This window comes from Scomber japonicus, chromosome 6 (genome assembly GCF_027409825.1).
Source record: "Scomber japonicus isolate fScoJap1 chromosome 6, fScoJap1.pri, whole genome shotgun sequence".
Lineage (NCBI taxonomy): Eukaryota > Metazoa > Chordata > Actinopteri > Scombriformes > Scombridae > Scomber > Scomber japonicus.
The window spans coordinates 19,712,714-19,727,547 of NC_070583.1; the positions used below are offsets into that span (position 1 = coordinate 19,712,714).

General features: G+C 37.8%; 1 protein-coding gene across 2 annotated transcripts in view; it reads left to right on the forward strand.

The window, feature by feature from the left end:
* LOC128360474 (rho GTPase-activating protein 42) overlaps positions 1 to 14,834 on the forward strand; it is a 56,775-nt gene that overhangs the window by 15,504 nt on the left and 26,437 nt on the right. For both annotated transcript variants that reach the window (XM_053320910.1, XM_053320911.1), the window contains exon 3: positions 2,877 to 2,938. In XM_053320910.1, the coding sequence (XP_053176885.1) occupies positions 2,877 to 2,938 (62 nt within the window). The remainder of the gene's footprint in view (positions 1 to 2,876; positions 2,939 to 14,834) is intronic.

The window sequence follows — 14,834 nt, forward strand, 5'->3', positions numbered from 1 at the left end:
CTCTCTCTCTCTCTCTCTCTCTCTCTCTCTCTCTCTCTCTCTCTCCAGTTTTCCATCTCTTCCTCTCAGCTCTTCCTAATTAGTTGGGTTGTCAACTCTATTAAGACCTTTTCTGACATTTCCACAGGAATTATCTTGGGAGGTACTTGAACACAATTGGCTGTACTCCTTACACACAACATAAGAGCAAGTGTCCTATGGCTTACTGTAGGACCAAGTGCTAAAAATTTGATATTATATTATACAGTAATTTTACATCAGTGATAAGTAATTCATGGAATTAGATGAGACATTGGGATCTCATTTCAGACTAAATTAAGCATGCCCTGGAAATTCTTAGAGTGGGATTTGGCTTTGAGTATAGATCTTAAAGTTGTCTGAGATGCATGTATAATTAATGCTATTGATTTGTTTATGATGCTTCCTCTGTATCTTTTCGGGCCTATAAGAGATCAAAGGGACTAATTGTGATCAGTGTCAGAGATTAATGGAGGTGCGAACCTCGGAGCTTCCAACAGGAATATGAAAGCAGCTGTGTAGAGGGCCTCTCTGGCTCTAATGGGCAGGACTACCAGTCTGCCTCTTCTTCCTCCTCTTTTCTTTTTTTTTGCACTGCTCATTATCCCCAGCTTGAGTCCTTCGCTCTGTAGAGCTGGAGACTGGTGAATTACTGTCCATCTGTGAGGGCTAGACTGGATATCGACCTCCTCTACATGAGGCTGTAATGTTCATCTGAATGCATAATGAATAGTCCTTTTCCCTTTTTTCTCAAAAAGCTGCAGCAGCTGTATGATAGGCAAGGGTGCAGGAGACCAATTATGCTTATTGGAAAAATCCACACCCAAATACATGCCTCATCAGAATCAAGAACCCTTTAATTTGAGATAACGTATCCCTTTCTGACTTTCAATTAAGAGTGATGTTTGTCTCAGATTGAACAATGGATGTTTTAGATGCCCACCTGCTATGGAGCTTGACATTCCCTTCATTTAGAGTTTAAACCACTCTCACAATAGAAAGGGTTCAGATGACAGAGCCCTAGGCCTCTGTTGGGAAGGAATTTATTGACTGTGTAATGCAGACAATGGCAAATTCATTTGGGAGGGTTTTAATCAAGTGTGGATGCATCAATGACAAAAAATAACATCATGCCATTGAAAATGCTTTAATACTATGCAGTACTCTGTGAGATTTAAAATTCCTAGCATACACAACACAATTTCTGGCTCAAGTGACTTACTTTGTGTGTAAGCATTGAGATTAAGTGCTCAATCTTCTTAAAGTGAAATAATTTCTTCACACTCTAAGCCACACGACTATGTTCCCACAGAGAGAAAAGGCCATGATTACTAAATGAGGGAAAAAATGAAACAGCCTGTTGAAATCAATCGAGTCATCAATGAAACTGAGTTTTCTGACTGACATAGCTAGACCCTATCGTGAATGCCAGCCATGATCTTGATGCAGTATCGGTATAGTTCACTTTGATGCTCCCAACTTCCCCATATAACATCAGGATCCTGTATGTGCTGCCAGACGGGTTCACCTGACCTTTCATTGATTTCACTCTATGACTTCCTGCAGTGACATTCACATTCCACGCCAGTTATCTAGGAATCAATGGGGCCAAAAGATTGATGTGGCTATAGAAATTTAAATTTTTTAGAAAAGTTGCATGCCCTTCTCTCAGAAGGTCAATCCTTTACTCTCCAAGAGCTGTTCAGAGCCTTCTGGGGTGGAACAAGTCAGGTGTGCTCTAAATCTAGATCTAAACTTAAATATCATACAGTACAGGGAGAGTTTATATATGGTAAATGTCTCTTTTTATTTTTGTTTTTCCACATTTATCTTCTCATGATGTAGTAAATTTGATGTCATTCAGTGATTCATCAGGTCTATTGCCTTTCCTCCATTTACCAGTAAATGATATGCAAGCCCTAACCTCACTTTGACTCCTATTTCACTTCTTCGGAGTCTAATCTTGTCCCATCAGTGGCTCCAGCTGTGCCCTTTACCCCCTGAGAGGTTTGTGCTGTTGATAAAGGAGCTAGTGGCATTAATAGGAGGCCAGCCCGCCTGTAGGATCACTGGCACAAAATCATTGCTCCCTGGTCTTTAAAAGCTTTGGTGTTTAAATGGACTAAAGTGTCTGAGATGATGCATGGGTCCCCATGCCAGGCCGTCGCGGCAGATAATGATGTTACTGTGTTGGCAAGCAGAGCAGCTCGACCGCTGCTAAATGGCTGGACACGGGGTGAGACAGGGGCTGACCAACAGAGGCCACACTGTATCTGGCTGGCCCTCCATTTAATGAAGCTGTGAAGCTATCAAGGCACAATTCTCTGACAGATAAGGTTCGATGTATTGTATGCTGAATTCATCTGGCCCTGCAGAATGTAATGTAAGCTGTTGAAGTATAGCCCAGATGGCAGGAACATATCTATAACACATCACTCTCTCCCATATTGTGACAGTATGTTATAAAGCGTAGCAGGGGAAGGAAATAAAGGGAAGCAATCAGTGGGTTCCATTCAATGAAAGTATTGTTTTTTAGTGCTAGTCTTGGTTTTAAATTGAACAGCTGCATGATTTTTATTAGGTTCTAAAATATGCTGCACTGAAAGCTCTGAAGCTCCAGTGCAAATAAACATTTAAGCACCATGCTACAGTGCTCGTGGGGTGCCAGGAACATCTGATCTTTAACGACTGTGCTACTGTGTTCGAATGCAATAACACAGTGGATCACTATGTACTTCTCAGTGGTGACCATATTGTGCATGATGTACCACAAATGTCAATGCATTTATTGGCTAAACATACAGTATTTCACCTTTAATATGGCGTTTTTACTCTATTGTTTTTTCTGTATATTTCAGCCCAGTCATTCAAAGAGTTCGCCGAGCTGTTGAATACTGTCGAAGAAGAAAGAAGACGCTTGGTAAGAATTTTGAATTTTTCTTTTTCTATTTCACAAATAGAAAACTGCAATAATAAAAAGGGAAAATTAGGTAGAGCTGCTTACAGATTGCAAAGGAAATTACTATTTGAGGCAAATTCCGTTGTGTCCCTTGACAACTCTATTTATAACTTGGTTTAAAGAAGACATTTTCAGCATGCTTCGAAACATCACACATAGCCTATTTGCTGTCTATATGTAGTTTACATATTTCCAATCTTCTTTCGGTGTATACTTTTGACACATTTGTTACATTGCTTTAAAACCCACTTTTGTTTATTTAATTGTAGCCAACCAAGAAAATAACTAACAACCATCACACAGTATGCGTGGGGTGATGAACTAGAATGCTAATGATTATCCAGAGGTGCAATTAACAAAATATGTAAGAGTATCTAATTAACTTGTCAAACAGATCATGGGCATCAGAGTGCAACTTTGGGAACATAGAGTCTATAAACTGTTCCTTCTAGCAATCAAAGTCTTAGTGGATTGACAGATAAACAGAGCATAATGTAATATACAGTCTCTAATAATATAAAAATGCTTAATGCTTCATCATGCTTTCTGTGATGTATTATTGTGAGCTCACATCATTTTTTTGGTCTAGAGACTTTTATTTTCATGTCGTACAAAAAGTGGCAGCTATGACTCTGTGTAAAGGTCGGCAAACAAGCCTCCAAATATGCTGAATGTCTGCAGACAAACCAGGCATGACGTAAAGGGCAAGGGCAATGGAGGTGGGCGGTCAGGGTGAATGTCCCACCCAGTGTGAGAGTGTTGTGGAAATGGCCCCTTCCCCCCTATACAGGAACATGAAAAAAAATGTCAATAAGAGCTTTAACACTTTCTAAGGATAACAAAAATTGGAATTAACAGGAATTGATGCATTACATTTGTATGGAGTAAAGATGTCTTGTTCAAAGGATTAAATCTGTGGGTGTGTAGCCTCTGATAGCCTGAAGTCATAGACAGACAAATACAGAATATAAAGGATACAGGAGATGATATGATGCCTTGTAATTTATTGATGCTTGTTTGGCTAAATTCAGAAAGATACTTGTACTACCTGTATGTTTTTGGACTGCCAGTTTAGTGTGCTGAAAAAAATAACACATCCTCAGCTTTATCACTGTGCCGCTCCGTTACTGCAGAAAAAAAGTGAACTTGGGATTGAATTGTAAAAGTAGACATTGTAAAGGTTGGTAGTGAAAGGTGCCTGAGGGCAGGAATTACCTCAGTTCACAGACTTTAGTCGTGCGTCTGATTTACCAAGTCTGTTATGCAAACACGATCAGCGAGATCGGTTTTCCATTGACAGGTGTGTAACTACCTGAGACATTTTTATTAGGACTCCGTTATCTGTGAAGGAGCAGAGCACAAAGTTTTTTTCAGTCTGCAGGTGCGTGTTTGTTACTGACAAGATTTTGTGTGCAATGTCACTCTAAACTCAGAATGCAGATAGGGCTTTTAGGGTCTTCAACTCTGAAATTAAAAGGTAATTCTGTAATATGAGTATAATGTGATCAAGCCACTTAAGCAGGTATACTGTAGCTCTGCTTGACTATGCATGCATGCATATATGTAGACAAGATTTGTCCTGTAGAGATTGCATATAAAGGCTGAAATTTACGAGATGTCTCAATGTGAGCTTTTTCCTACTGACATTCAAAGCGCAGCTAAATTTTATGACAGAAAGGTTTGCCCTTTGAAGATGTGGGTCACCTCTGTGCGGGCCATGTAGCTTTATGGAACGCTGTTTCATCCTAATCAATTTGACAAGCATAAAACCACCATTCAAAAATTCATATAGCCTTTAGAGCATGAACTTTTGGCTGGACAGACTGCTATATCTATCTGACTGACTGACTGCCTGGCTGACTGACTGACTGACTGACTGACTGACTGATTCTAATTCCTCAGGAGATGCCTATCTGTTCCACTCACACATTGACCATACAGGGTACAACCATTTACTAGGTTGTGACCTAGTCTTGTTTAAGCTCTGATCCTTGTAAATTATTTAATTGCTATGAATGATGCATAGCCTGTAACACCCCTGTCAGTCTGAACTTTTAATATCTGATTAATTCCAAAAAACATTTTCTCCATTTGCTTTTAATTGAAGTAATCATTTTATTATAATCTCATATTTTTTGAGATTCCTAATCAATACACTTGAAAATGCTAAATATTAATGGAGTGTAGCATGTGCATTCATCTTCTTCTGTATCTTACACATTTAGTTTGTTGGAATTTGTGAGTGCATACAGCTAGACTTGCACTACCCTTTAGCTGATCCTGGTCTTGTGTGTGTTTAGCCTGCAGCATGGAATACAGCAATCAGTGCAAGTTATCACATGGATAGCAATGCCCAGTTTATTTTATGCTAGCAATGGTTTTCATTAACAGAGAGAGAGAGTAGCAAAGGGACACACATTTCGATTAAATTGCAACACATTTATCAGAATCCTTTTGGACACTATGTGACATACTCTCCAGTAAACTCAGTGTGACAGGGGGCTGGTTGGCTCTCACTGTCCCTGGTGCTTCAAATTAGGCTCTGGCATACAGTTGTGACTCTGTCTTCCTGCTGTAGCGGTGGTCATTTGATGGCTGCTGGGGATGATCAGGGATGATTTTGGCACACTGTGTTACATTGCTCTTAAACCAGCCATTTGTGGGAGTGTACGTTACAAAGAGAATGCATAGTACATATTTTGGGGTCAGACATCTAGCTGGGAAACACAGAGAGGGAACACAGTTTTACAGTTTGATGTGTTTACTACATTTGTATGCAGGGATGATAGAAACGCAGAAAGAAGACAAATACATATTAATGCAGGTGTGCGCAGCTTTATTTTTCAAAAGCATCACATTTCAAAGGGTGAAAAGAAACAAAAAGAAATCAAGATGACAAGCAGGGTCTCGGCTGAACTGGATAACAGAAATTAAATGACACCACAGCTCAGAATTAGGACTTTGCAAAGTAATTGAAGTAACCTTATAAATCGTAGCAGCTATGACTAGTCACAGCATCTGTAGGATGGAGCACTTCATTTAGCTGTGATCGATTTAATAAGTAAAAAACTATTCATAGCACACACACACTCATACACACACCCGCCTTCATACGTGCCTCTCTACTTGCTTGAAAAGTATCCTTTTTGCATCATCTCTTTTCTTTTCACCTTGCAGTCTTCAGTCTCACCAGATCACAGGAATATGCAAGAAAGTGTCTGATCCCTGCACTTTGAGCTGTCGCTTTATTGTAATGTTGGGTATGCAGGAAGTTCAGCTTATTCTCTATGTCTTTCAAATCTCTTGGGATATGATATGCATCATAACGAATGTCACATGTAAACGTAGTATCTTTTTAATCTCCATCATATGAAAAACTACTTTGTTATATACTTTTTGAAGAAGAAGTGAAGGTGGTGCTCACTTTGAACTGAACTTTATATCTTTGCAGCTCCTACATGAACTGTAAACTACTAATGACTCACCTCACTTGTGGGTGTAAAACTGTGATTGACATTGGTTAATAATAATACCTGTCTCACCTCACTTGTGGGTGTAAGACTGTGATAGAGATTGTGTAATAATAATACCTACTGTAGGTGCTCATTTTCAAGTGTTTTTTTTCTCTGTGTGTGTGTGTGTGTGTGTGTGTGTGTGTGTGTGTGTGAAACAGTCCACACGTCTCAATTTCTAAAACTGACTCTCTCTCATTTACTGTGTTTCTTACAATGCCTCCTTAAATTGCATGTATTTCACTAACAGCAAATCATGTCCACACTCTGTTCAGTGATTTCATTAAGATGCAGTCTAGTCCAGCAAAGTCATGATAAATAACAGAGAAACAACAAAGAAACTCATTTAGAAACACTCATATTGTTTTCTTATTATCTGCCATAAGAACATATTTATATTGAAAGTGAATAGCAGCATTCTACAGTAAAATACAATATGATTATGAGTATGATTATTTTCGTGCTGATAGCGTGTATCATATTGAGCTACAGAAAAACAAATTCATGAAAAACAGAATACAAACTTCAATACAGAGATGAGATACACTTGATTGTCATAGAGAGTGAGGCTTTCCCTTTTTTTTTATCGTAAACCATTCACTGTCACATGAGGGAGCACAGAGAGGAAATTCCTTAAATGTTTTCCAGATCAACGCTGTCATGGTGTGTGCATCTGGCTCGGTGAAAATGGCAGGAAAGTGCAAATGACCAGAAGGGTTTGCTCTGATCTTTGTGTAATTTGAAGGCAGTTGATCTCCAGAACCCAATTAGCACATTTCAGCAACAGATGTACAACAAATAAATGAACTCTTTCGTAACAAGATAATAATACTGTCCCCAAATCATGAAATATTGTAAAATATAAGAGTTGAGGATTGACTCTCTCTTATACTTAAACCACAATCACTGCCACATGCTTTTTCTATTTGCAAGGTGTGTTACTGCTAATATTTAACAGCACACAGATGTGGCAGTCATACAGAAATTGGTATATAAAAAAGAAACTTGTCACACTCGCAGTGATTGGGTGTAAACTTTTAGCAGCAGTTGCTGAAATTAAATCCAGATTCCCCCATCCCCCCCTTTCCCCCCTATTTCACATCTGGACTTAATCTGGTTACTAAAAATAGAAAGACACAGACTGATAAGAGTCACTGAAACCCAGATGGAAAGGAAACCTGTGTGGTTGAAAATGAGCCTCCTGTCTTCTGTAGAATGTTAACTAGCATACTGTATATCTAAGGTGCATCTGGTACACGGGATAGAGTTTTACCAGCAGTCCAATTTCTGCAGGCCCTGTCAAGCATGAAGCTTTTTATTGTCTGTTGGCTTGGCGGGAGGCCAAGCTTGAAATTTTTTTGCTTGTGTACTTTTGTGATTGGCTCACCAACTACCCGAGTGTGTTTTTCCAAGGGAAGACTTCCCAAATTCTATCTTTTTAAAAACATTTCTGCTATAATTCCCCTGCTGATAACCCTTTCAGCAGCATAAAAAGAGTGAAAGTGGTTCAAGTTCTGCATGGTTTGAGAAGGTTCAGCACTGCTGAGCATGCATGGCATTTAGGAATGGAAGGGCAGTGCCCTGATGTTGTGGCTTTTGGAGTGATGATCATATCCCCCTGAGAGGAAGCCTTTTATGGCTGTGGTTGAAAACAGATTGTATTTTCCTGTTTTTGTTGTTGCTTTTTTTTTTTTTTTTTTTATCTATCCTAACGGAACAAACAAATTGGGTGTAGTTTTATATAATCCAGATTATTTCATACAAATTCTAGAATTCTTAGTTCAGAACAATTATAGTAAAGTACATGTATTGCTTTTAACAGCAATATGCTTAAAATTAAACTGTATTTTGACATATCCTCAAAAAACCCCAAAATATCTATAGGTGTATCTATTGGAGCCCGACCAATATATCAATCAGCCGATATTGGCCTATTACATATATATCGGTATCAGCATATATGTTGTTTGATATGCTGATATATAGGCAGCATTTTATTTATTTTTATAATTTGATCATTTTTCTTAATTCAAGTTTAATGTATACATGTTATTTTGTTCTTTGTGTTTTTTTATGTAGAGTTATTTATAATTATTATATTTCCAAAAGTTTACAGTTTCAGTGCACGGATGTTATTTTACACAATAAAGTTTATTCTATGTGCTTGATAAGCACATTTGAGGGATCATTACAAAAATGTGGGTTTTTGTATATTCTGTATGCTGTATATTATGTTCAGCTTATCAGATGATATATCAATATAGGAACTATTTTACTCCCTAATATCAGTCAATTTATATGTTGTATAGATAAATCCTAATAAATTTACTCAAGTAAATTGTTACTCAAATCTGAGACCTATCTATAGCATCCTTATTTTGCTCTCATTGTGAGATGCATGTTGTAATCCTGCTCTCCTTCTTCTGCTCTTCAGTGAGGTGAAAAACAAAAATCCTCATGCTCCCTTAAGTGTTGATTTGCTGCACTGTGTTGCATTTATTTCCCATGTTGAGCGTTTTCCTTCGGTTTACATTTTCTTCAACAGCTTTTAAACACATACAATTACACATAATTTGTCTATGCCACAGAACTGGGACCAAATAGTTTAAAGTGTGCCACTGTGTGGAGTGAGGCATATGCTGCTGCTGTTTTCTTAGGATTTAACAGTACAGTAACTCTGCTCTGTGGGTACCTTGTGTGCTGGCCTGTGAACTGAGGAATGTCCCGTTGACCCTGAAACAACAGTGTGAAATAAAGGCAGTCATTGTTCTCAGCAACATCCGTGGTGGCTTGTTTAATGAAAGACTGAAAAGTATTTGGAGCAGACAGTATCAAACCTTTATGCCGTCTACTCCACAGTTAAAATGTGCCTCAGTTAACCTGAGACAGGATATCACTGTCTGAATATCACTTTTCACCTCAGTCATGCATAAAGTATAAATTGAAAGACAACATATTTAACCACAGGTTGGTCACGTATCAATAATGTGTTTATCCGATCTTCATGTGATCTAACATGAAAAAAATCTCACTTCATTTTCACTCATCTATTAAAAATAAAAAATCGACACTTTCCATCGTACAGGTTAATTATTTAACATTACTTCAACAAAGCAGTCAACATTGGCTGAGTGTGTTCTAGGTGTGTCTCCCGATCATGTGTTGGTTGAGATAACCCAGGAGCACAAATATCATGGATGCTGATGAATGTCACTGTTTTAAAGCCTCTTCACGCTGCACTGCAGAGCTCCCCTTTTCCTTCTCGCTGCTGCTCTCGCTGTCTTTATGCTTTGAGCTTCGTATGTGTCACTTCAGTCTGGCAGGGTCACAGTTTACTCTGATGGAAAGCATTTTCTCTTCTGATGCAAACAGTCAGTCTGGAGACAGCTGTTTCTTGGAGAGTGTGCCGAGCAAAGAAGGTATTTAGGCAGTCACCAGAAGAGCTGTTTGCTGACATAATGTCGCTCGTCTGCAGTTAAGAGAAACTGGATCCCAGGCGTGCTGATATACCACTCCAAGGCGAGATTTTTTTTATGTTCCGATATATCAACCAGAAAGTTCCCGATGAATACATTAATTAATACATGAAATATAGCCTTTGAATATCAATGTTACTTCAGCTGACAAATTATCATGTTCACTCAGGGTTCTTGGCCTGACTTACCTGACAGCTACCTACATTTCTGACAAGTTTGACAGTTGAGTTGGTGTTGCAAATGTTTGGTTTCAATGCATTGGGACTGCAGTGTAGGGACAGCTGTACTTTTGCACTGGCTCTTTCACATCATCGTCTGTCCCGCTCACACACCTGAGTGACAGCAAACCCTCTTGTTTTGACACGCAGGTGTCAGAAGTAAATAAATAATAACACTATTTTTATATTACTCAGCTGTCATTTCTGCCTCCAGAGTTCATATTAAATGTGAGATGTTTCAAGCTTTTCTGTTCAAGAGTTGAACCATCAGATAACATAAGGGTATGTTAAAATGTTTATAATTATGTTCATCCCTTTCTTAAAAGATAAGATTATTGATAGGATTTTTAATGCAGGGACTAACCTAAGACATCAGCTAATTGTAATTAATGATTAATTAACAATCAAAACATGTTTTCTATACACATTTCCTGATGGTCTTAAGAGAAGTTCAGTCGACAAACACACACAATTATATTTTTTAATATTTGATCATCTTAATTCTTAAAACACCTCTAATTTTGATTACAAATCGTGCAGATTGCACCTTTGAATACCATTACTCTTAATTTGGATACTAATAATACTTAAGCATAAAGCCTTAAGCCTTCAAACTCAAACTGGATTCAACAAACTGTATTTAACACAAACAACTGAAAATCCTCATGGTACCCACAAACCAGCTATACTATGTCAATTTCATCATCTGCTCCGTATCCTTGCTTAACAGCTTGCGCTCCGATGAAATGTGTAGGGCAAACGTGTCACTTCTACTCTACACTGCTCTGTGACTTTGTCTGCAGGTTTTGTTTTTTATATCATAGCTCATAAAAGTTAGGGGATGATGACTTTTCAGCTTGTTGCAGGTGCCACTGCTGCACCTGATAAAGATTTAGCTCTGCAATGAGACTGTTATTCACCGCCACACACACACAGACACACACACACAGACACACACACCTCGTCTCCAAAACAATCTGCAGACAGAAGTAACTGAAATGCACTGTTATTGCACTCCCTCTTTTAATAAAGGTCATATCACACCGTCGGCATGAAATGGAACGTTTTATTCTGTCATGATGAGGAGGGCAATAATGTTTATTATGCATTTAACACCTTAATGAGGTTGTGGGGGCTTTGCTTACACCTACTTTAATGAGTTAGGCTAATTCCGTTTGGTTGCTGTCGCTGTCATTGTGGTTATTGGTGCGAGTGTTGCTGATATTTTTATTTGATGCTGCTGGCTATCATTAGCCGAAATACGACTCAAGACAAAGAAGTGCAGATGTCTGGCACTCAGACAGTCTTTTTTCACAGAGGGAAAACAAACTCGTGTTATCCTACTGAAAAGCTCTACCAGCAGCACTTATTAACATTCCTCGGCTACATGTGTTAACGTTTCAGTGCTGGAATTCACGCTTAATAAATTGACACAATTGTACATTCAGATCAGCTGCGTTTCAGTCTCAGAGGCTTTAGTCGATCATTCACACACAACAGCTTTACTTATGGAAGGAATCTAAGGGGAAAATGTAATCGTAGGCCACTTTAAGTGTGTACGGTTGAATCAATAAATAAATATTTATCATCTAGAGACCTCTTCATGCTATCAAGGTGGAGAGACAGCCTTTGTGAGATTTTTCTTCATTCATTTTAAACAGAGGGACAGGATTACATGACAAGAATTTTTACCTTTAAATCGAACTCGAAATTTCTTTTCTCCTGTGCTTGAATCAATATTTTGTCTGCTGAAGCGAAATGTTTGTCCCCTCTTGTCTGCACAGCACTTCATTTAGTCAATCTGCTTGTAAACTAAACAAATCACTACTGGCTAAATGCCTGCCTGATGATGGTTGTCACTAATAATGCATCATAAACATGTTTTTGCTATACATAGTAAAATAATGGAATATATTGAAATTATCACAGCAGGTAGTTACCATTAGGCAATTCTTAACATTTTTCTCTTTAGATCTAAAAATGTCAGTGGCCTGCTGCTGTCAGATGCTTTTACGAAATTGCCATAGTTACCAGATTGTAACTGGCAAGCACAACCTGATAAAACACCTTCTTGTCAAAGCCTAGTTGTCTTTCTCCAGAATTCTCTTCTCTGCCTGGAGCCATGTTTTGCTTGGATATTGTATATGAAAGTAAAATAGCTAGAAACAAACAAAATAACGTTTTTATTTGATAGTGCACCATGGTGACCAAACAAGTTTTTGTTATGCCTCCTCATGTGGCAAAAATAGTAGAACTAGTGTGAATAAACATATGTTTGCGTTGGTGCATATTCTTATGCAGAGAGATTCAGCAGGGCTGTAGGTGTATTAAGTTGCCTTTTCATTGTGACGACATTGTCAAAACAGAACAACAAAAAAATGTTATTTACTATCCAGTTATAGCCTTACTGTAGCCAGTGAGACAGATCAATTCACAGTTAAATGCTACCATGATTATAACCCACAGGCACATAAGAACAGAAATACACAAATAGATTCCCAGGAATGGATGTGACATATTCAGCCTACAGTGTTTATTGAGTATCCATCCAATTATTGTGAAACACAATATACTGTATAATGTATAATGTTTGCAGAACAAACAACATGATTTTGTTCAAAAAAAAAAAGTGTTCCACCAGTGTTTTGTATGCTTGTGAAGTACACTTGACGAGTGCTATGCTAACAAGAGGTGACCCGGGAGATGATGGTTATATATAGGGTCTTCTGTGATTTATGCTTGTGTATGTACACTGTGAAGGGAAATTGTCAAAATGAAAAGAGTGCATGTGTTGGAAAAGTTGTGAAAAAAGGTGTAATATCCTTCAGGGTTTTTATGGATGTATAGATGAATAAAGCAGAGAAGACGAATAATGTTTTCAAATTAATTAGAATGGATATTCTCATTTATATAAATTGTAAAGATGTTTTTGACATGTATCAAAGACAAATTTCAATTTGTACACTTTACACTATTTAATTTGGTCAGGCCTTGGTGGTATTCTGATCTGTCTCTGGGAATTAACCTCAGAGCAACACTTTTGATCCGCTTGATATTTGGACTGGTGAAAGCAAGAGCAAGTGAAATACAGCACATTGACATTCCTCCCCCTATCCAGTAATGAAATTGCTTAGTGCTATTGCATCCTTTCAAGCATCACACTGTGCTCGCTCATGTGGATTTAATCCTGTTGAGAGAGGCTGTTGCTGAGGGCATTCGGCACAATGCCAGTTTGAAAGTAATCCATTGAGTATTAAATAAGTTGGCCTCTTGCAAGTATAAATATCTGATTCAGTTTATTGGAAATTAATAATCAAAAATAGATTTAAAATATGAGCATTAAAATCTTGATCTTAAAATTGATTTTGTCTATACTCTGAATTGGCTTGCATTTAATGTTTGCCAGTTGGTACAACCTGTACTGCATTATTATTTATTGTGAAATGGACAGTTGGAAATAGTTAGATTTGTACTTATATCATATATATATCAAAGCTTAACTCTGTGCTAAAATATCCAATCTCATTTTACATAATCTGTCTGTTTGGTATGTTCACAGTCAGGTTGTAGTTAAAAGTGTTGCAGAATAAATTACGCTCAACAATCAAGCCTATAAAAATCCACGAGAGGACAAGTTTTTTTTTTCTCGCTTTCATTTAATTCTGAATGTCAAAACATAATCTCAAAAGCTTATATTGCTGTATATTTAATTGTCCTGTCCATTTAACTGAAAATGGAAAAAGCTAATGATATTAGGGATCTACATTTAAAGCATAGCAATATCAAGCTCGATTAGACTGAAAGCTTGGGAGATAAGACAAAGGATATGACATTATCACACTGACAGAATATCATAATTCTCAGTGTTGATACAGTAGATAGCACGATGACTGGAGGATTATAACAGCTAGATTTGATGACCGTCAAATATCTATCTACACCCCTAATGGAGTATCACTTGTAACCATATCTCCTTCCTCATCCATTCCCTTGATTTTAAACCCCATTTTGTAATGGTATAGTATTCCCAATTTGAGCATAATCAGAATAATCTTTTAAAAGAATCTTATTAATAGGTGCTGTTTATACCAGCCATGTGTCATCTTGCAGAACATGTGATGAAAGTGTTGAACATATCTAAAAATGAGGATAGAAATCATCCATTGCCACATTAATGGGGCTCAAGCAGGTGTGGCCAAACAACATGGCCAACTGTGGCCTGATGCCTGTTGTTTTTTCCATTAGAACATAGTCTAACAATAAATTGCACTAAATGTACATTTCACCTATATGTTGTATATGTTTACCTCATTTCATTAAACATGCAGGAACCTAAAAGTCAGCAAATAGAAAGTGTGCGCCCAAAATTATAGCCACGGTGGGAAAATGAATAATTTTTCAAAGAAGTCAAGGGGAAGTGTGTTTGTTTGATTTCCAAGGAATCTGTTGCGGTGATGAAATATTATAATATTCAAAGACACTATAAAAGAGAGAGAGAGAGAGTTTTTCTGCCAACAAAGTAGAGGAACATACTAAAATGGCTAGCTATGAGGTAGCTCAGTTCATCGCCCGGCATGAAAAACCCTTCATGGATGGATGACTGTATTCAAAAGTGCCTCTCTGAAGTTGCCAGGATAATATTCCAAGAGAA